Source organism: Fonsecaea monophora (assembly GCF_001642475.1).
Source record: "Fonsecaea monophora strain CBS 269.37 chromosome Unknown Scaff5, whole genome shotgun sequence".
In the NCBI taxonomy this organism is placed as follows: Eukaryota; Fungi; Ascomycota; class Eurotiomycetes; order Chaetothyriales; family Herpotrichiellaceae; genus Fonsecaea; species Fonsecaea monophora.
This window is the reverse complement of record NW_019173936.1, coordinates 106,971-129,454: the sequence shown is the minus strand read 5'-3', so window position 1 is coordinate 129,454 and position 22,484 is coordinate 106,971. Positions and strand designations below refer to the sequence as shown.

The following is a 22,484-nucleotide window of genomic DNA, read 5'->3' as shown; positions in this document are numbered from 1 at the left end:
GTGATGGGGAGGATGGTATCTTTAAGGAACCAAGAGAGATGGGATAAGAGATACAGTAGATGATGCCACAGCCACAAGTGGACGCATGACTACTTGCCGCACTACCGCCTAAACCAGGCTGCCACTTACGCAGCTTCGGGCTAGACCCAGTTGTTGCCGGGGAGCTTGGAGGCTTTGGGGGGGTTTCAGTGGGTGTCCGAGTGACTGCTGGCAAGGCAAGGCAAGGCACTTTGGCCGGTTGCGGATCCCGGAGGACCCTGAACTTATCCACGGGTCCAGATTGGCTGCTTTCATCCATGCGTCTCCATCACGCATCACGCCCCCCGTCTCGCCCGTATCTCCACCCCCAACACGTCAGCGGGTACCTGGCACGGAGAACATCCCTCTGTGTCTTCGAGGTACCGAGTACAAGCATCCGTTGTCTCCTAATTCTCGAGTTCTAGCATCGACAATTCTGTTCATACCACTCCTGGGCGGGGGGCGTGAGAAAATCATTTACAACAAATCTCCCAAGCACAACTCTGGCATCACCCCAACTGATGAGTCTGTTTCCGAGGGCTTGCTCGGCAAGGTGCTGATGGAACCACCCCCCGTTCCTATCGTTTCCCTGTGAGTACTGATACCGTAAGTGCTCTTCGCAAAACGAGCCTATGAAGAGTATCCAGAAATGTGCATCTTTGTACATGATCCGTTCTGTTGGGGAGCAGCTCGAAAACGCAGATTGTATTCTGGTCAGAAGGGCTGGGAGAATGATGGTCGCGCTGTCGTGAACATCAATACAGCCAGATTGCGAGGTGTCGCTGAAGCTCTTCTGGAAAACATATAACAGAGCCAGCGCAAGAGCAGCCTCGGTATGCCTTCCACCTTCAGACAGCTCGTTGAGATTCTCGATCTCTAGGAGATCGAAATACAAATCCAACAACCTGCTTATGTGATATTCGGACTTGGTGGTAACCCAGTGGAAGATCAACCGGGCACGCCTGAGATGCTCGTCGTTGTCAGGAGGCATTGGAATCTTACCGATGTTGAGGACCCGCCTGATGTGACTGAAAGCCTCTTGAAGCTGAGGACTGACCACACATTCAGGTACAGGTACATGACCTCCCCGAAGATTGGGAAGCGAGGATTCTGCCGAATTCCATGTAGTAGCAACGATCTGAGGCATCCAACTGAGGTAATTGAAAATCGGTCGTCGGAGTTGAAACAAGGCTGAGAGGCTGTCCCCCCACAAAGCTATACCCAGGACATCTTCACCCCCTTGGCATTCTGTGATAGGTAATTGGTTGGTAAGCCAGAACAGAAGCCTTGCATGGACGCAGGCACTATGGGTGTCTCCGCTCGTCGTAGCTTCACGAAAGAGCGCTTTGACTTGATAGATCAGAGTCATGCTAGGCTGAGAATTCAGTGGCTTATTCTGCAAGGTCTCTCTCAGGCCTGCCAGGATCCTTGCCTTGAGCTCCAGAGAAACTCGATGGAGTTCTTGTGCCCTCTCTGACGGAACGAAGCGAATCATTAGTGGCAGTATGCTGGCCACAGCAGACCAGAACGTTCCCACGTCTGCAACAAAAAAAGACCAGATCCATTCTGCTGCCATCGTGCCAATTGTGCTGCTGGTCCCTAATATGGGACAGTTTCCTGGGCTGTTGTCCTGAAAATATGCCATGTAACTCGGTGACCAGCACCGATTGAGATGGAACCGGACAAATGAGACTGCTTGGTTCACAATTGGCGACACTGTGATCATATGGGAGTTGAAAGGGTCCGAGTTACCCCTGATTTCGAGAGGCAGTAGGAAGAGACTACGAGCCGAGTCCGGAGCTTGACTGCTGCCCGTATCGTCTTCCTGCTTCTTCTGCTTTTGTCGCCGTTTCCGGTGAGCTCTCCTAGAAATGTGGGCCTTGCATGCAGCGTATTGGAGTTGCTGTGATACTCGGTCCCTAGGAGACGAGGTCAAATGCACAAACAGGTAATCAGTTTTCTCCATGGCCGATGCTGAATGTTCTTCTCGGACTCAATAAGTCAGGGGGCCGATGGAGGCTTTGTACTGGAGCATTCCGTCCTCCGTCTCGGACGAGATCCAAGGGCAGTCAAAGGGTTTCTCGCGAGCAAGCGTGGCTGTTGCTGACCTCGTGTTGTAGAAGAGTAGAATGGAGGCTTGGGATGTTGTGTAAGGCTACACTTGCAAGCCCTAGACTAAACCTCTTTGAGTTATACCACTAATGTCATGATGGTTAAACGAAAAACGGGGCTCCGTCGCTGCTTTCCCTCTGTTGGCCTTGCCAACACCTTCCCATGCCACTTCTCGGTCGAATCAAAGCTGAAAGTAGGCGGCTGCGATGTGACTGTGGGGAGTCCATGATGAGCAAGAAGCATGCGACGACGATTTGCAATCCGGCCGACCATGAAGGTCAGCAGCCGCTGGGGTATAAAAGTCGAGGAGGACCAGCCCAAATCCTAGATCATGGGCAAAGCTCTTCTATCTATTCAATTACCTCCAGAGGTTCACATTCCAGCGACACCTTTTGTCTTCTGTGATAAAGTTTTCGCCTACTCTTGCCCAAAACACTTGGTCCTCCTTCACCAAGATGGCTGCCAGTACACTAAAGCCTCTGACGGTCTACGGCCACTGGGGAGCGCCTAACCCGTACAAGATACGCATCATCCTTGAGGAACTTGGTATTCCTTTCGACTGGCGCATTGTCGAACTTGCCGATGTCAAGTCCGAGTCGTTTACCAGGGTCAATGTGAATGGCCGCGTGCCAGCAATCGTGGATCCCAACACTGGAATAACGCTGTGGGAGTCTGGCGCGATCATCCTATATCTGATCGACGAGTATGACAAAGAGGGGAAGCTGTCCTACAAGAGCGCTCCTGAAAAGTACCTACAACAGCAGTGGTTGATGTTTCAGGTTTCAGGTCAGTCCCCTCGACGCAGACTCGGTCTGTGTTGCCACAAGACACTTCCCAATCACGTTCCTGTTCCAGAGTCAGTGACAAGTAATTGATCCTTTTATAGGCCAGGGACCATACTTCGGCCAAGCCATCTGGTTCACAAAATACCATCCTGAGAAAATCCCAAGCGCCATCACACGCTACGTTGATGAGATAGAGCGGGTTACTTTCGTGCTTGATACTCACCTCACCACCACGAAGCAAGCCTATCTTGTGGGGGATAAATGCACATATGCAGATCTGTCATTTATCAATTGGGCCAATCTCGCAAAGGACTTGCTGAAACATCTGGGGCAGGAGAAACGGTTGGACAAGTTTACAAAGTACAACGAGTGGATGGAGCGGTTGGCAAGCAGAGAGGTTGTCAAGAGCTTGAATGAAGACATGGAGAAAGGCAGGAGAGAACACGGGCTCTAGTAAGCCACGCACCATATGTTCCGAAGATTTTCAACGGGAAGATGCTTTCTCAATCTCAATTGTTGTCCGCACCCACGAATCCAACTCCTTCGGGTAATGGGTGGCAGAGCCTTCCTTCGTGGCTTGCAAGTTATCGGACGCCTCGCTTTGGGCTAGACTGTGATGTCGCGGACCGACCGTGGAAGGGGACGTGAAATCAGGCTGCGTTCATTGTGAAATATCCCAATCTTGATTCATTCCAAATCGCCACGTGAGAGTGTTACATCCCAGTGAATTCTTGATTGGTGCCTCCTTTAGGGAGTTACATCTTGTCCTGAGAAGGTTTTATCTCATCGAAGTTCTCGGTCTGTGATCCATCGTTGGTGGCTGAGGTGATGTTCGGGGGCCAAAATACAGATCTAGCGGTTCCGACAAAGTGCGGACTCCAACGTCACCCGCAGTTTTCCACCCTTCACAGTGAACCCCCTTCATATGCGGTGGAATGCTGCAACAGCCCTTACAATAGTGACTATTGTACTCCATAACATGTCTACTACATGAAACTGGAATCCTACACTGTTAGCCATCACCCCTCCTACGTCTGTCTGCGCCATCGCCGTCCGTGAAAGATCTACAGTCCTTCCCCGCTGCTCCAACACAGGGCATGTCCCGATGCTGACCGTTCGATACCCTGCCGCGTTTTGTATTGGTCTCTGACCAGACTTCCAGACACACTCGGACTCAAAGTTACCTGGTGACGCCTTTACCTCTCCCTATGCTGTCGCGGCAAATATCGTCTACGGTGCAAAGGCCAGATAAGAGGTGGGCCCGAGTTGTACAAAGACATGGGCCTCACCGTTAACACCCACACTCGCTCGCGGGCCGTGTCGACCGCAGACATCCTGCGTCCGGAAGACAAGGATATTGCACAACTCGTCAAGAGTCTTGACGCTCTCGATCACAGCTCCTACGATGTGCTGCAAAACAGTCTTGATCAAGCAGCCTGTCTGCAACAACTGCGGCACTTTCTGAAAGATGACAGTGATATACACGGAGCACACAGTGGCTTTCGACGAGCCGGTGGCTTCCAGGCGCTGCTCCGTCTCCTTCGCTCACTTGTCGACTCTTACTCTGTGCCAACCGAACCTCCTGCAACTGCCAAGTCATTCCTTCAGTCTCTTTCACAATGGTTCGGCGTACTCGGGGCGGGCTTGGAAGGTCACGAGGGAAATCAGAGATACTTCAGAACAAGGGTTGATAGTGGTGGTTGGGACTCGCTGCAATGCACTCTGGGACAACTGTTCACTCTCCTGTCTTGCCAGACGGGCGATGATCTTCACCTGGAGCAATTCTTCGGGATCCTCTTTGCAGCGGCTACTGGCGTGGAGATGATTGAGGACATTTACAGTGCTCTGGAACGATCCACAAGCTTTCAAGATGACAACCTCTTTTCAGAGGAAACGATCGATTCAGTACGGGCAGGCATTGTCAAATCACTGGCAAATGTTACCGAACTGGCAGTCCCAGAGCTGCTAACTGTGACGCTTGGGCTTTGGACAACCGGTGTCAAGGCTGGGAAGATTCCGCAACGACTTGTGAGAGTCGCGCTGCCGCTCAGCCTCAAGGAATTACTTTCGACATCGCGCCAGAACATTGTCTCCGCACACACGGCTGGAGTTTTAACTGCAGTGCTCAAGCTGATCTTTGAAGAGCAACTCTCTGCCTCCGAAAGAAGTCTGATGAAGGAAGTAGCCCTGGTTCTTTGCCAGGAAGGGGTCTCCAACCTGGACGATGCTGATTTCCTTTTCAAACAAGCCACTTCTTCTTCAGATGCTGCCTCATTCCTGCATGAGGCTATTGCCATCTCCCGGCAGCCACCTAGTCTGCAATTTGACTTATCCCAGAATGGCTATGCATCCACGGAACTGTCCACTCTTGGTAGACCCTTCCCGCCTCTCGATACTGGTGGATACACGCTGAGCCTTTGGGCTCGATTTGACGCCTTCGATAAGCAAGCCCATACCACACTCTTCGGAGCTTTCGACAGGACTCAAACTTGTTTCGTTCTAGCTTACCTGGAGAAAGACACCCATCACCTTATTCTGCAGACAGCGATACAAGGCACCAGGCCCAGTGTCAGGTTCAAGTCAGTTGCTTTTCAGCCAGATCGATGGTATCACATCTGCGTGGTGCACAAACGACCACGGACGACATCTTCTGCAAAGGCTTTGCTGTTCGTGGATGGAGATTTCGTAGAGCACCAGAAGGCGAATTACCCTTCAACACCTCTCAGTGAACGAGGTCAAAACAATGTCAAGGTCCAAGCGTTTTTCGGTACACCCCAGGATTTGTCCCCGAGTTCTGCCGGAGTGGCTTGTCTCTCGAAGTGGTCACTTGGTTCTGCAATTCTGTTTCAAGAGACCATGAGTGATGACTTGATTGCCGTCTTTTATTATCTCGGCCCAAAGTACCATGGTAACTTTCAGGATTGCCTTGGTTCTTTCCAGACATACGAGGCCTCAGCGGCACTGAATTTACGGAACGAGATGCTGCATCCGGGAAAGGAGGAACAGTCAGAACTCATCATGGCTATCCGTCAGAAGGCAAGCACTCTCATCCGCGAGGACAAGATATTGATCAACGTTTCCCCTGCGACAATCCTCGATAACGACGATCGAAATAACATTGACGAAACTCAGTTGGTCAAGTCATTGTCAAAACTAGCAGCCAAAAATCTTGTGGCCTATACCCGCTCGGGTACAAGTGCTGTGGCGATCAATGGCGCAGTGCCCTCGATCAACGATGCATTGACTCAAGCTCGGGGCGTTTTTCTGCTCATGGGCGATCCCACAGTGACGGTCCCGCAATCACTAGACGATGCCAGCTGGCGTTTGGGCGGTTGCGGTGCGGTCGGATTGGGACTCGTGCAACGAGCCCGGACGACAGAAGACGTTGCCCTCGCAGTCGACATCCTGCTGGAAACCGTCCGACACAGTTGGAGAAACAGCGAAGTGATGGAAAGAGATGGCGGCTACGCAATTCTAGCCATGCTGTTGAAAGAGAAGCTCAGCCTTCCCTCGCAAAGCAATGGGGAAGCTGCAAAAGTCGCTTGGGCAATCCCAACATCAAGACTCGATAGGACCGGGCTGAGCATGCGGGTTCTGACTTCCATCCTTTCTTTCACCGGCTATAATCCTGAGAATTTGACAAAATCTGTCATCAACAACCCTTTGGCCTACAAAGTTTTAGTAGCAGACACCAGCCTCTGGAGATGTGGACCACTTCCTGTGCAGCAATTATACTTTGATCAATTTTTGGTGTTTGCGGAGCAAAGCGAATACAAACGGTTTAACTTGAGAAGACTGACAAGGATGAGAGTGCTCAAACGTCTGATGGAAGCTTTGAAATCCGAGCCCGTGATGCGTCCCATCATGCCACAGTATATGGCAGCAATCAAGGTCCTCTTGCCTCAAACGTTGTCTGCGGAAACTTTACGCTCTCTCGCTCTGTTCATAACATTCTCCGTGAACAAACGCAATGTGGGCTTACAAGCGCGGAAACCCATACGCCGGGAAGTCCGACAACGAAGTTCGTCAGCCGGATCATCTCACGGTCCTAAAGACGACGGCGTATCGACTCTGTCACATTTTGAGATTGGAATGGAAGTTCTCCGCCTCTATTCGGAAATGTTGTGCCGCAAAGACGACGACAGCCTGATCAAGAAATTTGCAAAAACGGTGACAAACAAGTGGCTTCTATATCTGCTGTCCGAAACGTCGCCGGAAGTCGTAGTGCTTTCGATGAGAATTCTGGCGAGATTGCTTGTCGTCCACGGCGATGCCTATGTCAAGAAATTCAAGGATACGTCCAAGACATCTGGCTTCACCATCATGACTTACCGTTTGAAGAGATGGTGGCATCTTCCAGCATTATGGCCTGCCTTGTTCGCAGTTCTGTTTGATCTTGACGTTGCAAATCTAGATCTGGATAGAAACTTTGATCTGTACGGATTCATCGACCTCTTTGCTAACAAGAAAGAGCTCTCGGTGTTCTATCCAGAAATCCTCGAAGTCATCACGGGCATGTTGCAGAGCGGCCTGAAGACCATCGTGTCGTCAAAAAGGCACCAAGCTGCTTCGTTCCTGGCGCCACCATTGGAAGAGCTGAATGGACCACCTGAGCGACTTTCCATGTCAACAATGGCACCACCGAACCCTTTGCTCACAATTGTAACGAGTCAACACGTCGAGACATTCAACACTGTTGTTCAGTTCCTTGCCGACCTCCACACTCGGTCGCAGAAATTCCGGGATTTTGCAGCCACGTCTTCATACGTCCAAGATCTTCTTGCCGTGTTATTTCCTGTTGTGGTTGGATCTGACGTGGTCGAGGCGAAGACGGAGCTAGATGCCCGGGATTCAACGCTTACATTTGATGGTGGAGATGTTGTTATCCATCCTCTCTCGACCGCTCCACCTGTTGTCCGGACTATCGACACAGAAAACTCGTCTACGGCGAACAGGGGTAAAACTCTTCGAAGAGGCTCATCTTTTGTGCTCGTCACTAAGGACCACGCCCGCCAGACTGGTTCCGTCACCTCCACAGCAGCTTCACCCTCGAACGGCTCAAACTCTGCTACGGGAAAGGTGCCAGAACTTCACGACAGTCATTCCATTGTTCAGGGCTTGTTGGAGATAGTTATATCTGTTTTCATGGATCAAATCCTAGTTCGGAAGGAGTTTCCAGGACTCGGGCTTTTTCTGAAGACACCACCTGGCTTCATCGAGCACCAATCTTACTTCGAAACGTGGATCTTAAGAAACACCGTCTCCCAGCTCGCTAACCATATAGCACTAAATCAGTCGATCCTAACAGAGCCTAGGGTATTGACCAACCTAGCCCGCCTCTTCGGACATCTTGAAGAGGCTCTCTTCGAAGGATGGTTCATAGGAGGTGCCGACCCGGTACTCGACTTATCAGGATCCATATTAGAATATCTTCAACGCCCCGATGTTGCAAAATTGAAGAGCGTTCGACTGTGTGCGCAGACCGTCGCCATCATCCGCGCTGTTGTTTTCCGGACAGTCCTTCTCAGTCTCTCATCAATTCATGACAAGGACTCGTTACCCTTTTTGGAAAAGTTGACCTATTGGCAGACGGTCTTACTGTCCGGTGAAGACACTCAATCGGCTAATCTGCAGTTGATTTGTCACCTTTTGTACGCCAACCTCATTTCCAACACTGATGCTGTTCGGCAAGCGGCAGCCAATTTGTGGAGGATCATACTAGTCCAAAAGCCGGATGAAGCAGCCGCGATTTTCGGGCAGACCGACACAACGGAGCAGAAAGGCCTGACTGGCGGATTTTCGAAGCTGGTTGAACTGGACAATGAAACTTTTCTCTACTGGGTCGACGAGCACCGCAATGAGCTGGATTCTTTGTTTTTTGATACCCTTTCGAAGCAGTGGAATGGATTCGTCACTTCAGAAAACAAAAGGACTGAAGAAAACGGACGGATGAGAATAGCACGCCGGCGAGAGAAGCTCAAGCAATGGGCACGAGAAGAGGCCGACCGTGAGGATCTGATTCGTCGCCATGAGATCGCTTTCGAAAATTGGACTGCCAATATCTACTCCTCTGAATATCTCAAGCACCAGCGGTTGGTCCAAGATCAGCAGGATGATCTGGTGTACACCGAAGCCAGCTTTAATCGGATGCAGAGAGATACAAGTAAACCAGCCGGGCTGTTTGCCACGAATAAATCCAGAAAGTGGAGATTGGATCAAACAGAAGGACGGAATCGGATGCGAATGCGATTACACGAGGACTACACCTACGCAGAAGACGATCAACAGCCAAAGAGGAAAGGGTCTGATATGCCACAACTGCGGCTTGATACTAGAAACACCAAGATGTCCACAGCGGAATCGATAGGTGTAACACCCGGTGGTGTGACACCCCCTGGCGTAACGCCAGTTGTCGACACCCCGAAGCGCGTCAACAGCGGAACTGAACCATTCCCATCCCTTCAAGAAAGCACCAAACAAACAGCAGACAGTGAAACCCAAAGCGAGGCCATGGAAGGCGAGGAGAGTTTCGAATTGGTTGAAGATCCGAATACCGAAATGGATGATTTCGAGGACAAGAATCGGAAAGTGATGCGCAGCCTTCACCGCGGAGACCAGGTCAAGCACGTTGCCAATATCTCTCGTATTCTAGGACTTGAAGCGGTGGAAGGCCTCCTCATTCTGGGCAAAGACTATATTTACATTCTCGACAACTTTTTCCAGCGGGCTGATGGCGAGATCGTGAATGTTTGGCAAGCGCCACAAGAAGAGCGGGATCCGTACGTCCGAATGATCTCTGGCCGCGATGTCACGGAACGCAAAATTGTCTCCCGGAGTGACGAACATGGCACTCGAAGTTGGAAGTGGTCCGACATTATCAGCGTTTCCAAGCGGCGATTTCTTTTCCGAGATGTTGCGATCGAGATCTTCTTCGGCGATGGCAGAAGCTACTTGTTGACTGTGGTCTCGCCTCACATTCGGAACGACTTGCACAGTCTTATCAGCGCCAAAGCTCCATCACCTAACGGAGCGGGCAGTCATTCGGAGACAGCCTGGCGCTACGAGACTTTGAGAAGTGTGGACGACGAACCACAGACCCTTGGATCCAAGTTTGCAAATGTGTTTGGTCAGCAGTCGAGCTCTCTAGCTGCAACTCGGAAATGGCAAAAGGGGGAAATGTCGAACTTCCACTATCTCATGCTAATCAACACAATGGCGGGAAGAACGTACAATGACTTGACACAGTATCCCGTGTTCCCGTGGGTCATCGCAGACTACACGAGTGACGAACTAGACCTCACGGACCCAAGAACGTTTCGCGATCTTTCCAAACCAATGGGTTGTCAAACGATGGAACGCGAGAGAGAGTTCAGAGAACGATATCAAACATTCGCAGAAATGGGCGACAACAATACGCCGGCTTTCCATTACGGAACTCACTACTCCTCGGCCATGATTGTGACATCTTATCTGATTCGCCTACAACCCTTCGTCAAGTCGTATCTCCTTTTACAGGGGGGTACATTTGATCATCCAGATCGCATGTTCTTTTCAATAGAAGGGGCCTGGAAATCAGCAGCCCGAATGAACATGAGCGACGTCCGCGAGTTAACTCCTGAGTTTTATTATCTGCCGGAATTCTTGGTCAACGTCAATGACTTCGACTTCGGTACCAGGCAGACATCGCAGTCGATCGGAAATGTTGAGCTTCCGCCCTGGGCAAAGGGTAATCCTCGCATTTTTATTGCCAAACAGCGCGAAGCACTTGAGAGTCCCTATGTTAGCCGCAATCTCCACAAATGGATCGATCTGATATTTGGCAGCAAACAGAAAGGCGAAGCTGCTGTGGAGGCCGTGAACGTATTCCACTACCTATCATACCAAGGTGCGAAAGATCTGGACGCCATTAGCGACCCAATGGAACGACTTGCAACAATTGGCATCATCCACAATTTCGGCCAGACCCCATATCAGGTATTTACCAAACCGCATCCTGCGCGAGAACAGATCCGGCATCGCTACGAACGGCTTGACACTGCCGCAGAATCGTTGACTCGGATCCCATCAACACTCCTAGAAACAGGGGAAAGAGTGGCTTCACTCAGATATTCTTGGAAGTCTGATCGACTGCTGTGCTCAGGGCCATTTAGGCTGAACATCCCTCCGGATTACGACATGTACCTTGAATGGGGGTTTTCCGACAACAGTGTCCGGTTCTACTCAACCGAGAGCAGAAAGCAGATCGGGCTCTTTGAGCATCTGCATATTGGGCAATTGTCTTGCGCGTTGTTCGCTGATTCGAAAACGTTGATCACTGGTGGGACAGACTGCACCGTAGCTGTGTGGACAGTCATTGAAAGTGGGAAGACTGTGGAACTGCATCCACGGGCCACACTTTTTGGGCACCGCAGACCCGTGAGCTCTTTGGCTATATCCAAGTCGTTTAACGCCTTATTGTCGGCTTCGACAGATGGACAAGTGATGCTTTGGGATCTCAATCGCAGCGAATTCATTCGCAGGATGGATGGCGATCTGCCAGTTCAATGTGCGGCCATCAACGACGTTACGGGGAATATAGTCCTTTGTCACGGGCATGAAATCAGCATGTATACCCTTAACGGCGATCTGCTCCTGCGACAGGACTCTGGAGACCGCTCGCAGGAGAGCATCGTCTCGTGCGCATGCTACGAAGGCGCGGGCAACGAGTGGCTGGAACGAGACCTGGTCTTTACCGGCCACAAGAGGGGTCAGGTCCGTATCTGGAGCAAAGTGGTCCGTGATGGCCGCTTTGAATTGGAGCTCATTCGACAGCTCAATCATGCTGACGGCAGCCGGGATGATGGAGCGAACGTGAATGCAGGGATCAGCTGCATCCTCCCCATGCCGCAAGTTGTCTACACTGGGGATGAAGACGGCCGAGTGGTGAGTTTCCTCGACCTGACATGCTGAGCAGCGGAGAGCTTTGGCTAATCATGAATGCAGTATGAATGGAACTGTGTGCAGAGGCACTAACGCAGAATATGCTTTGCGGATGGTGCACTGTCAGGTAGGGGTGCAGGATACACCAATTATGAGTTGTTAGAAAGGCATAGCAAGGCGCAGGTTTCGGTTGGGGGTGGACGAGCTTTTGGATACGAGCTCTGGAATATCTTGAGTTGAGGTGGCCTGTTTACTATGCGTTCCAAGCGCCTACAAAAGCCTTGTTCTGGGAAAAGTTGGATAGACCGCGTAGACACCAATGGCACAGACCCCAAAGAAGGGCATAGGAAGGAGTAGGAGAAACGTTTCAAGCCATGGGAAAGAAAAAATCCCACATGCATCAGTTTGATTACAGGTGTCTTTGGAAGATGTCTCTCTTTTTGCATCTGCATCCCTGTACATGTGGCCCATGGTTGGTGGGGAAGTTTTGCGAGCTGCATGGGATGCCGAAATGCGCCAATGCAGCTAGCTCGAGTGAAAAGAGCTGAGGAGCTGCAGGCAGAGGACCAAGCCCGCCCACGCGTCAACCATGTCCCTCTCTTCACGTCAACTGGCAGAAAGGTGTGAGATGTGATGCACGGGATTCCGGGGGATTTGGGTAGGGTGTTGGATGCAAGGTTTCTTTGGCTGCGTTGGGGAGGGAGGAGGGTAACACCAGGCCAATGATCAGGATACACGATGGATTGATTGTCCTTTGGGCTCGATGGAGGACGGACTTGGTGGAATGGTGGACTGGCGGACAGGACGAGGTCAGAGCGGAGCAATGCAAGTGTGGCACACCATCCAGAAGATCGGTGTTGGGCGTTTGTCAAGTCGTCTGCCGGGACATCCATGAACATGAGGTATCACACACACATTCTCTTTCTTTCAAGAAGAAATTGTGTCGAGATGGAATAATATTCTCTGTGCAGCCACGCAGGCACCGTTACTCGTGGACCCAAATCGGACGGTGGAGGAGCCGAGAGACAAACTAAACTGTATTGGGATTTCGCGTTTTTCGCTACCGTGACAACCGGGTCAACAAGCGTAACAAGCGTGTCGATTGTTGTGTGTTGCAGGCGCAGGCACTGACTGGACGACAGACGAGTCGCCCTTCAGCTGGGCCCAATCCTCAATCTCCACCAAACTGCTCCTTAAAAAGCCCTCTTGTTGCTGATGGTCCCAGCTCTTTCTCCTTTCCCCTTTCCCTTTCACTCCCATAAACACATCCTGTAAACATTTGGCCGTTTTTTGCTCCAAATTTTTGCAAGCATTTGTTGATCCATTTTTGCTCAGCGTGCATTGTTGGCTTCCTCGTTGCAAACTCTTCCTCCTCACGTCCTCGTTCCCGAGTACCAGTTTCCCCCAAAGACAGTCTTGACTCTCGACTGCCGCAAGGGAGAAGAGAGTTGAGGCGCCTTTCAGAGCTGGCAATCTGGACTTTGACGCCCGAGTCCCCATCCCAATCAGTGTCTTCCCGTCTACGTACAGGAGTGACGCTTCTGCCCAAGAAACTACCGTCACAAAGGTAGAAGGGGAAGTTCAACTACCCGGAACTTCGTCGCGCGTCGGACGGGAAGATACTCGATTTTCCAAGGAAGAAGTCGACATCTCCTACAGAGACAACCGTCCACGCCGCGATCAATATCAACGAGAGGACGTGCGAATCTCGGAGGAGCGTGATCGACGATACCCCGAGGTAGAGCTCACACGCGAGAAGTACGTGCCGCCTGCATGAGTTCCGTGCAACAATGCCCCCTCTGCTTGGATTTGTGCCTGTGCTTCTAACGCATTGATCTGCCCGGCAGTTCCGAGCCGTTGCTAACCTACCCGTCCCGATCATAGATACCGTGGGCCCACTGACTACAAGGCCACCAACGTCGAGATCGAGGTTGACCGTCGAGGTGCCCGGGCCCCCAACGTTGACATCGAAATCGATCGCCGAGACACTCGAGATCACGTCGAAGTTGATTACGACCGCCGCCAGACCTACGACAAGTCTTTCCAATCTCAGCTAGATATCACTGAGCGAGAGTACCGTCGCCGCGTCGATCCCACCTACGACGTTGAATACGAACGTCGCCGTCCCGCACAAGCCGAAGTCACAGTCCAGAAACAAGAGGTCAAGGTCGATCAACCAATTAGAAGAGACATGGGTTACTACGACGACGAGGGCAACTACCACAGCTTCCGCCGCGGGGTGGAGCGTGCCGCTGACCGCATCTTGCACCCCTTCTCCCACCATCACCATGAAGGTGGCCGTGAGGAGGTAGTGGTGTCAGATACAAGAGAGGCCAGCGGCCCTACCCGCGTGCGTGATGGCTCCGTTGAGCAAGTCCGCTTCGTCGAGCCTCGTTTCGGAGGCCGTGGTGTTCCCATCCAATGCCACTTCATCCGCATTGGTGACATTCTCCTTCTCCAAGGCCGTCCCTCGCAGGTCATCCGGATCAGCATGTCTTCTCAGACTGGCCAATACCGCTACCTAGGTGTCGACCTGTTCACCCGTCAATTGCACGAAGAGAGCTCTTTCATCAGCAACCCTGCTCCCTCCGTTGTCGTACAGACCATGCTTGGCCCTGTCTTCAAGCAGTACCGGGTCTTGGACATCCGCGAGGATGGCATGATCGTTTGCATGACCGAGACCGGCGATGTCAAGCAGGGACTGCCTGTCATTGACCAGGGCGGTCTGTTCAACCGCATTGACCGAGCGTTCGCCGACGGTAGAGGAAGCGTTCGCGTGTTGGTCATCAACGATGGTGGCCGGGAGTTGATTGTGGATATGAAGATCATCCACGGGTCGAGATTGTAGAGTCGAAATGGTGTTGGGCAAGGCAGTGAAGTGAAGTGGTAGGATTGGATACAAACAAGCACCTGGGTAATATCGAAGTGGATGGGTTTGGCTTTCAGGGTCATCATCTGGACTAGGTTTACCTGATATATTCATGTGCATACACTTGGACCTTGTGTACATGGCAGCAAGACAACTATACGATTCGGCAGAGGGCGGGCTGTGTAGCTACCTCTGCGTAAAGCTGGGACACATGAACAGGGTATGTGTAGGCTAGGTACGAAACGATAGGCGCAATGGGAATGCGTTGTGGTAGACGAAATGACCCTTTTGCTCTTGATCGGTGCCTGTGCCGAGTATACCCACCCAACCGTGCCGTCCGAGAAACGCATGATGTTAAGGTGCACCAAGTATACCGAGTATGTTCCTTTCGATAGGTTCAACTCTGTCCAAAGTCACAAACAGGTTGTCAACGTTACATTGCTGTGTCACGGTATGAGATATGATTCCCTGTCGAAGATACAATTTCCAACTCTTATCCTACAAAAGATACCTAGGTGAATATATGCATTGACATCTGGCAATATACATGCAAACCACTCAAAACTAAATAACCAGGGGGCTTGAGACCCTTGGGCACTATTTCTTACTACTAGTCAAAAGGGATATTCTTCAAAGCGGAAGCTCCATATTCGCCGAGCATTGTCGTCAAAGCCGTAGCCTTTGGAACTGGTCGCTCCCATGTGCTGCACAAGGGGCGGGACAATGGCCCAGCGAATGTAGGCTCCAGCATCCGCAATCTTCTCCATCTGCATGTCGACCAGGCCTTTTGTCTCGATGCGCAATTTATCCAGGACCACTGGCACCATGTCCCGGGGGAAGACGAAGCCTTGCGAGCAGCATCCGTACTTGTTCATTTCTCGGACCCCGGGCCGCAGAGGCAGCGTGGTCTGTTTCCCCATGAGGAAGATCAAGAGGACCATGGCTGGGATGCACACGACGGCGATGGCGGCAACCACTTCGTGGTTGAAGAATTCCAACTGTCTTGGGAATCGTCTTCTCGCTGTCAACAGGACTGTCATGGTGGCACTCCAGACACTGAAAGACCAGAAGAGATATATGTGCCACTGCTCGCTGTTCCAGCCCAGGAGGTCATCCGTGTAGAAGAGACGAAGATAGAGCCAACGTCGTTCGGGGTGGGAGCCACCCATCTTCACCCTGACGATGGCGAGAGCATCGACCAAGCGCCCGAACCAGCCTTCAACAGCCAAGGTATCATCCTCGACCATGGCGACATATTGAGCCCCAGTATCATAACAGTCCCTCAACAGATATCTGTAGTCGTGGATAGATTTGTTCCTGTACCACCCTCCTTCCTCCCATACGCGGAGCTGGTCCAGCTCTGCCGTGTCGTTTGGGTATTGTAGTACCCGGTCCGGTAGGACATCGAGCCAGTGTTCGGCAAAGACCGGGTGTTTGGCTGGATCGGTATGACCGATGAGCAGGTCAAAGAAGATGGCACTTCTCTCTTCCTCGGACAGTCCTGCGAACAAGGATCCCACCGTGGTCCGCACATACTGAGTGCCCCGACGTGCTACCGTGGCGATGCCCAGGCATAGCAAAGGAGGCTCGGAATGGTTGGGCGCATGTCGCTCCGAGCGACCGATGGAGGTGATGTACTCTTCCGCCTGTTCAGCACGATGAGCCGAGTACACATGATCATATGCGCGCCTGGGATCAAAGAACACAGACGAAGAATCGCGAAAACTGATGGAGCGGGAATACAACAGCGCGAGGGCATAAAAGATTGAGAATGCTAGAAGAACCCAGATTGTCCGGACTCCGATACGGTAACGAAATGGCTTCGTCCAAGAAGAAGCCTGTCTCAGGACGAACATTTCCTGTACAAAAGTATTCGCAGTTCTGGGGATAGAAGCTGAAAAGCCTCTGGCAAGTTGCCATCAACCTACTGTACCTACCTATGCAGGAGTAGTATTGATCCTGTTTTCCCACCAAAGCGAGCGCCTATCGTAGGCGAGGTCCATGGTGCCCTACCTACCTGTAGCCAACCTGGCCACTACTGCCAGGTGGAAGGAATGTGAGCTGGTTTCATTAGAGCCTAGTTGCTGGTAGTTGGGAACTAAATGAATAATGAGCGCTGTGTGTTGGAGGAGCATTCTGCCTCTAGAGGTCTGGAAGCGCGACTCAGGGTTCAGGGCTCAGGGGCGCCGGAGACTTGCCGCTCGTTCCGTGCGGGAGCTTGACAGGCAAACGGGGCAACAGATTACAGGGGACATGGGGGGCCACGGGCCACTAATAGGAAGGCCAGAAAGGGCTGAAGTGGCCACCAACCCCCGGTCACCTGGTCATAATTCGTCACGGAATCGTCAGCCGTGGCCCCTGCAACGCCCGTTGACCCTCGTGCCCACAAACTGGTTGGCTTGCTTAACCGAGCTGTCATTCAAAACTTCTTATTTGTACTTCGCTGATCAACCCCAGTCAACCCAAGCTCGTGCAGACAGTTTGCTCTTAGCACTGCACGAGATGTTGACACGAGCAGCATGATTTTTTCCAAGGGCCTACAAGGACCTACCTGTGCTGTATCCGCTACACAAACCAAAAAAAAAGGAAAGAAAAAGAAAGATTAGATGATGGACTTGATATCAACGACCTCAACCACCAGCCACCCTGACCAATTTCCACACGCATGTCGCAACCACTCTACCTACTTGTAGGCAGTCATGACCAAGCCCGCCCCCAGCGTCAAGCGACCCATCTTATCACTTTAAAAACAGCCTACATTGAGGCGTGTGTGCCCGCATGTGGTCCTCCAGTGTGTTTCAGAACAATATGCTACAAGCGCCAGCCAATGCAACCTTGACGCTGGCGAACTCCCTTCTATACCCTGCATGGCGTCACACCCTTCGATCCTGACCAGCTCGAGGAACATCAGACTGTCTCTACAGGCCATCATGTATCACTTACTTGTCCTTCCCAGGCGCACTGAGACACTAAATCAAGCCCTGGCCAGTCCAACAGAAACGCCTCGGTGCGCTGTGTTACAAGTTCCGTCGTCTATTCGATCAGCCCAATGTGCTCCCCAGATGCCTCGTGCCTATGTCTACCTCGACTCCCCATGCTGTGCTCGGTAGACTGCGCTCTTCAGTATGTCCCTGGATCCTTTCCCACGTCATGTCGTTGCTTTCCAGACTATTTTCCCTTTTGCCTCTTCTACCCCTTCACCGTCAACGAGTTGTTCAGCACTATGCAGAGCAAAAGAAGGTCATTGTGTCGAGTTCGACCTGGAAAGCTCTGTGGCGTTGCGCTCCCCACGTTGTTCCTATTGCAATCTCCGTTGTCATTCTCACTCTGAGCTTTCACGGCACCTACATCGGCGCGGACTTCGCCTCCGAGACCATCACATTGACGAGCTTTCAAATTGCCGCCAAGATCCATGAACTTTTTATCGTTGCCAGCTTATCCGTTATTGTCTTCCACGCCATCAGGCATGAGTTGCTGCATGGGGGTGGTCTCCCGCTGGGGCTGGTCGGGTCAGGCTTCAACTTTGGCAGTTTTGATTTCTTCTTCACGAAGGAGTTCCGTGGTGGATTGTTGAACGTCATGACTCCCGGCCACAGGCTCAGGAAAGCCGGGTTTGTGATCCTTCTCTGCGTGGCAGGACTCATAGCAGCCCTTGCAGGCCCTTCAAGTGCCACACTGATTGTCCCCTCGTCCCAAACCTGGCAAGCTGGCGGAACGCAATTCTATCTCAATGGCTCGCAGGCCGACTTTTGGCCCTCCGACATCTCAAGCAGTGCATCAGCAGTGCGGAACATGTGCAATGGCTCACAATCTACTGAGCTCGCTGTATGCCCTGCCGGAGGCTACCTTTCTATTCGAGAGCATTGGAGCAGAATGAACTACACCAACTTTCAAACTTTTGACGTCCCTGCTTATGCTAAGAAGCTATCTGGATCTCGGTTCTACTGGCCTGTTAGCAGTCCCTCCTCTCCCATTCCGCCCCGTTATCTTTTGGGTAACGCCAGAAATGTCACTGCCTTTAGCCCTGGCACCGCTACCTTCTTTGTGCAGCCTCACGCCGCACCTTCGACACTGATGCAAAGAATAGCTAACAAGTGGTGGACAGCGTTGGAGTCTCACATGAAGGTCTCTGATAGACAAGTCGATGACCGCAAAATCGGTGTCGAGGCACTCTCTGCCATCACAACCATCAGATGTGGCGAGCCCCAAAACCTCTCCGCGGGTGCAAATTCGATTCGTTTCCCAGCCATCAGCGGCCGCTTTGACTACGTCGAGGGCGCGAACTTGACCGTTGACAGTCTCAATGCCACAACCGTTGACCACATTCGCTTCCAATGGGTCCACTTACCGGACCAGTTCGGCACGGTCAGCATCGGAGCCGTGCTTGAATCCGCATGGGACGAACAGTCGAAGTCAAGGGTTGTTGTGGCATGTTCTGCTCAGGCGGGCTGGGTCCCGACCTCAGTGTACACCGACGAATACTCCTTTTGGACCGGCTGGTACCCGTGGAATATAGACTACGGGGCCCGGACGCCATCGTGGGTTGCTATACCGGAGGGCCAGCCGCAACCAGCCACAAATGGGCGAGTCGCGTTCAATGACGACTGGTTGAACATGCTGAATCCAGTTGTTGACGACGCAGATCCTGGCGCAGAGACTTGGAACCCTTCCACGATGGAGAGTGTCATCAGTGCCTCCGGTCTCGCTGACGACCTGTCTTCGCAGACACAGGCTGAATCGTCTTTGGCACAGGCATGGGTCAACGACGGCCAGCTGGGAATCAGCAGGACCGTGCTCCTCGAATCGATCATCAGCAGTGTCATCACCGACGGACTCGCCCGAAGTGGAACATACCGCGTCTTCGACACCACCACCAAGGGATCCCCGTCAGAATGGTCGTTCTCGCTATTCGATCCACTCCCGGACTTTGACAAGCGCATCATTGCCGAGCATGATGCCCTGCGGCCCCCTCTTCCAGACTCATCGACCACCACCCTGCGAGTCAAGATGGAAATCACGGGTTTCGCCCTGAAGAAGAGCCTCACGGGGGCCCTCTCGATGGTGGTTCTCCTAGCGCACATCGTCCTGGCGATCGGCCACATCGCGTTTGTCATGGCAAAGCGCCAGTCGTCGGACAGCTGGGACTCGATTTCCGAGCTGGTGGCGCTGGCGCAGAACTCGCGCCCCGCGTACGTCGCCCTAGCCAACACGGCCGCGGGCATCAGACAGCGGCGGACGTACGGCCGGCTGGCGCGGATCCGCGCCACCTCGACCCTCCATCACCCGGACGGTGATCACGTCGAGCTGATCTTCGATGGGCCCGACGGGGAGGAGGTGGTGGATGATTTCGAAGCGTTTGGAGCGATGACTCGGGCTGAGAAACAGACGGTTCCGGCGCAAGTCAAAGACGGTGACGCCGATAACGGCAACGACAACGACCGTAACGAAGAAGAACGAGAACAAGAAATAGAGCAAGAGCAAGATGAAGTCGACGATGATGATAATGAGAATGAGGATGACAACGCTGAAAGCCAGTCTCTGACACAGCCACTAAACCAACGCCACCAAACCCAGGCAGTAGAACTAAATAACACCACCCACCTCCTGCCCGTGAGCCGACAAAAGTATACCTGGCCGCATGACCGTCACCAAGGACCACTACCGCCGTGGGATCCGTCCATTCCGAACCGCACCTCCCAAGCCCCCAGACAAAGTCTCCCCCCACGACCGCAACGACCGCCGCCTCCACCGCCACCGCACAGCAGGACGGGCTCGAGGGAAAGTCTGATCGCTCGAACAAGCCCTCCTCCTAGTACAAGTCGACTGCGGCCGGCATTGGGAGAACTGGTGCGCGTGAACCAAGCGTATGGCTGAACGGTGCAAGGCTCGAGGCGCTAGAGCCTTGGACATTCTTTGTCGACCGTCATAATAATGTGTGATATATCCTCGCTCTTGCAAAAGGGAGACGAGACAGAAGAGCGTGTAGCTGGACTAGGACTGCTTCACTGCCTGTATAGTATATTTGGTTGGAACTTGTACAGGATCTGTGAAGGAAAGGGAGCAGGAACCCCAATGAATGAAATGAATAGATGTAAACCGCCACCGGGAGGTGGGTCCTCAGGAATTTTAATGGCCGTTTAGAACACGGCTGGCATAGACGATGTCTTGCGCACTTTCGAGCCGTGTGAAGGACTTGCAAGTGTATGTTGTGTGGCATATGCTGAGCCCGTGGCTGTTATTGTCATTGTCACTGCCATAGTCTCCCTATTTCACTCCCCCTCCCTGAAATCGTATTCCATTTTTTCTTTCCCGTTTCGAGGGGTTGTTAGTGTGCTCATGGGTGTTATACGGACTGGGTGGTCGTCACAGCCGTCCTTGACGGGTTATCCGGTTGAATATGGAGGGGGTGGCCATCACATCATGGCGACTGGTGAGCCTCTGATCCGACTAGCTTGGTGCAGGCACCATGGGGCTTCATCTGGCGCCAGGATTGTGGTCGTGAGAGAGGCTCGGGGAACCAGATCGGAGTGTTGTGGATCGATTGGCCTGGCGGAGGTCTCCAGACACAAGGCCCCAGCCTACTCGGCTTCCCACAGTCTCGAGGCTTTGTTGAACCGGTGCCTGTGAGCGGATATTAGAAAACTTGAGAGCGGGATAATAGTTCAAAGATATATCATACCAGTGAAAGCGCGTTTTGGTCAGGGACCGTTTCCCATACTCCTCGGCTAGGATTTTGGCCGGATTGCGCGGCACTTTGACGCCAATGTCCTCGAAAGTGGTATCCTGCAAGGGGAATAAATCTTCGCTCTGTAACTCAACGCCGTTAGCTCCTAATCAGCCATTTCAAGCCCAAAGGGGGCCGCCGCCCCGAGGCCCCTCCCTAACCCCCAAAACCTTCGGAAAAGGGAGGGAGGAGCAGTGAATATGATGGATTTTTGTACATACCCGGTATCGATGACCGTCTTTGGAGAAGAGAACGCCCTGGTCGAACGGGATATGTTGCGTCTTTCCAGAGCTGACGTGGATGGCGGTGATATCGATATACTTTCCGTTTGTAGTGTCGATCCAGCGGCCGTCGATCTTGTTTGCTACATCGCGCGTCGATGCGATGGTGTAATGTGGGTTGATATCCAAGAGGTAAGTTCGAGGCCTGTCCTCACCAGCCACGGGGTACTGGTACTCGCTCATGTTATAGGCGGTAGCCAGCGCCGCCAGCGTTTCTATCGACATTTGGACGTCGATATCGTTGTCCCAGGGCAAAAACTTCTGGTTCCAGTGCCACCCCAACAAGGTGCCGTGCGCGATCCAACTCTCGGCGTGAAGCTCCTTCATCGTCGCGGCGTACGTCTTCATTAGCGCGAATAGTGCCTTCTTCGTTTCATCGATACCCGGAGCCTGCGAGGGCGCAAACCTCGGATCACAATGGCTGATGGCGCCGAAGCTGTGTGTGTGGTACTCGAAGTTTATCTCCGAGAAGTATTGGTAGGTGCCTGGCATGGGCGGCAACGGCCGCGAGGGCGTCCTCCATAGATACAGAGTGTAGATCAGGAGCATCACCACTCCCAGAGAGTAGAGCAGCGTTCTCCTGCTGCGCACGATCATGAGTGCGGATATATTGCCAGGCTTTCTCCTCATGCTTGTCAAAAAAAAAAAAATTGTTGAGTGAGGATGCGTTGGTTACGCCTCCTTTGACGTTTTGATGTGGTTGAAGCAGCAAGGGGTCGATCGTTTTACACTAGACCGCAAAGAACAGGAGCTGTGGCTGCTTTTACATTTCGTCT

The 22,484-nt window shown here is 52.4% G+C and overlaps 6 protein-coding genes across 6 annotated transcripts; 3 read left to right on the top strand and 3 right to left on the bottom strand.

Annotated features, from left to right (window-relative positions):
* Positions 1–439: 439 nt before the first annotated feature.
* On the bottom strand, positions 440–1,984 carry AYO21_01282 (hypothetical protein; the record flags this gene model as incomplete). The annotated part of the gene is made up of 1 exon (XM_022651265.1): positions 440–1,984. One exon carries the CDS (start codon positions 1,982–1,984, stop codon positions 440–442), a length of 1,545 nt encoding a protein of 514 aa, XP_022516238.1.
* A 601-nt stretch (positions 1,985–2,585) lies between these two features.
* AYO21_01281 (hypothetical protein) lies at positions 2,586–3,369 on the top strand (the record flags this gene model as incomplete). The annotated part of the gene is made up of 2 exons (XM_022651264.1): positions 2,586–2,916; positions 3,017–3,369. 2 exons carry the CDS (start codon positions 2,586–2,588, stop codon positions 3,367–3,369), a joined length of 684 nt encoding a protein of 227 aa, XP_022516237.1.
* An 824-nt stretch (positions 3,370–4,193) lies between these two features.
* Positions 4,194–14,682, top strand: AYO21_01280 (Beige-like protein; the record flags this gene model as incomplete). The annotated part of the gene is made up of 3 exons (XM_022651263.1): positions 4,194–11,837; positions 13,402–13,592; positions 13,719–14,682. The coding sequence occupies 3 exons, from the start codon at positions 4,194–4,196 to the stop codon at positions 14,680–14,682; spliced, it is 8,799 nt and encodes a 2,932-aa protein (XP_022516236.1).
* A 635-nt stretch (positions 14,683–15,317) lies between these two features.
* On the bottom strand, positions 15,318–16,559 carry AYO21_01279 (hypothetical protein; the record flags this gene model as incomplete). Its single annotated transcript, XM_022651262.1, has 1 exon — positions 15,318–16,559. One exon carries the CDS (start codon positions 16,557–16,559, stop codon positions 15,318–15,320), a length of 1,242 nt encoding a protein of 413 aa, XP_022516235.1.
* A 1,294-nt stretch (positions 16,560–17,853) lies between these two features.
* AYO21_01278 (hypothetical protein) lies at positions 17,854–20,577 on the top strand (the record flags this gene model as incomplete). Its single annotated transcript, XM_022651261.1, has 1 exon — positions 17,854–20,577. The coding sequence occupies one exon, from the start codon at positions 17,854–17,856 to the stop codon at positions 20,575–20,577; it is 2,724 nt and encodes a 907-aa protein (XP_022516234.1).
* A 704-nt stretch (positions 20,578–21,281) lies between these two features.
* AYO21_01277 (hypothetical protein) lies at positions 21,282–22,338 on the bottom strand (the record flags this gene model as incomplete). Its single annotated transcript, XM_022651260.1, has 3 exons — positions 21,282–21,324; positions 21,383–21,510; positions 21,649–22,338. The coding sequence occupies 3 exons, from the start codon at positions 22,336–22,338 to the stop codon at positions 21,282–21,284; spliced, it is 861 nt and encodes a 286-aa protein (XP_022516233.1).
* Positions 22,339–22,484: the final 146 nt, after the last annotated feature.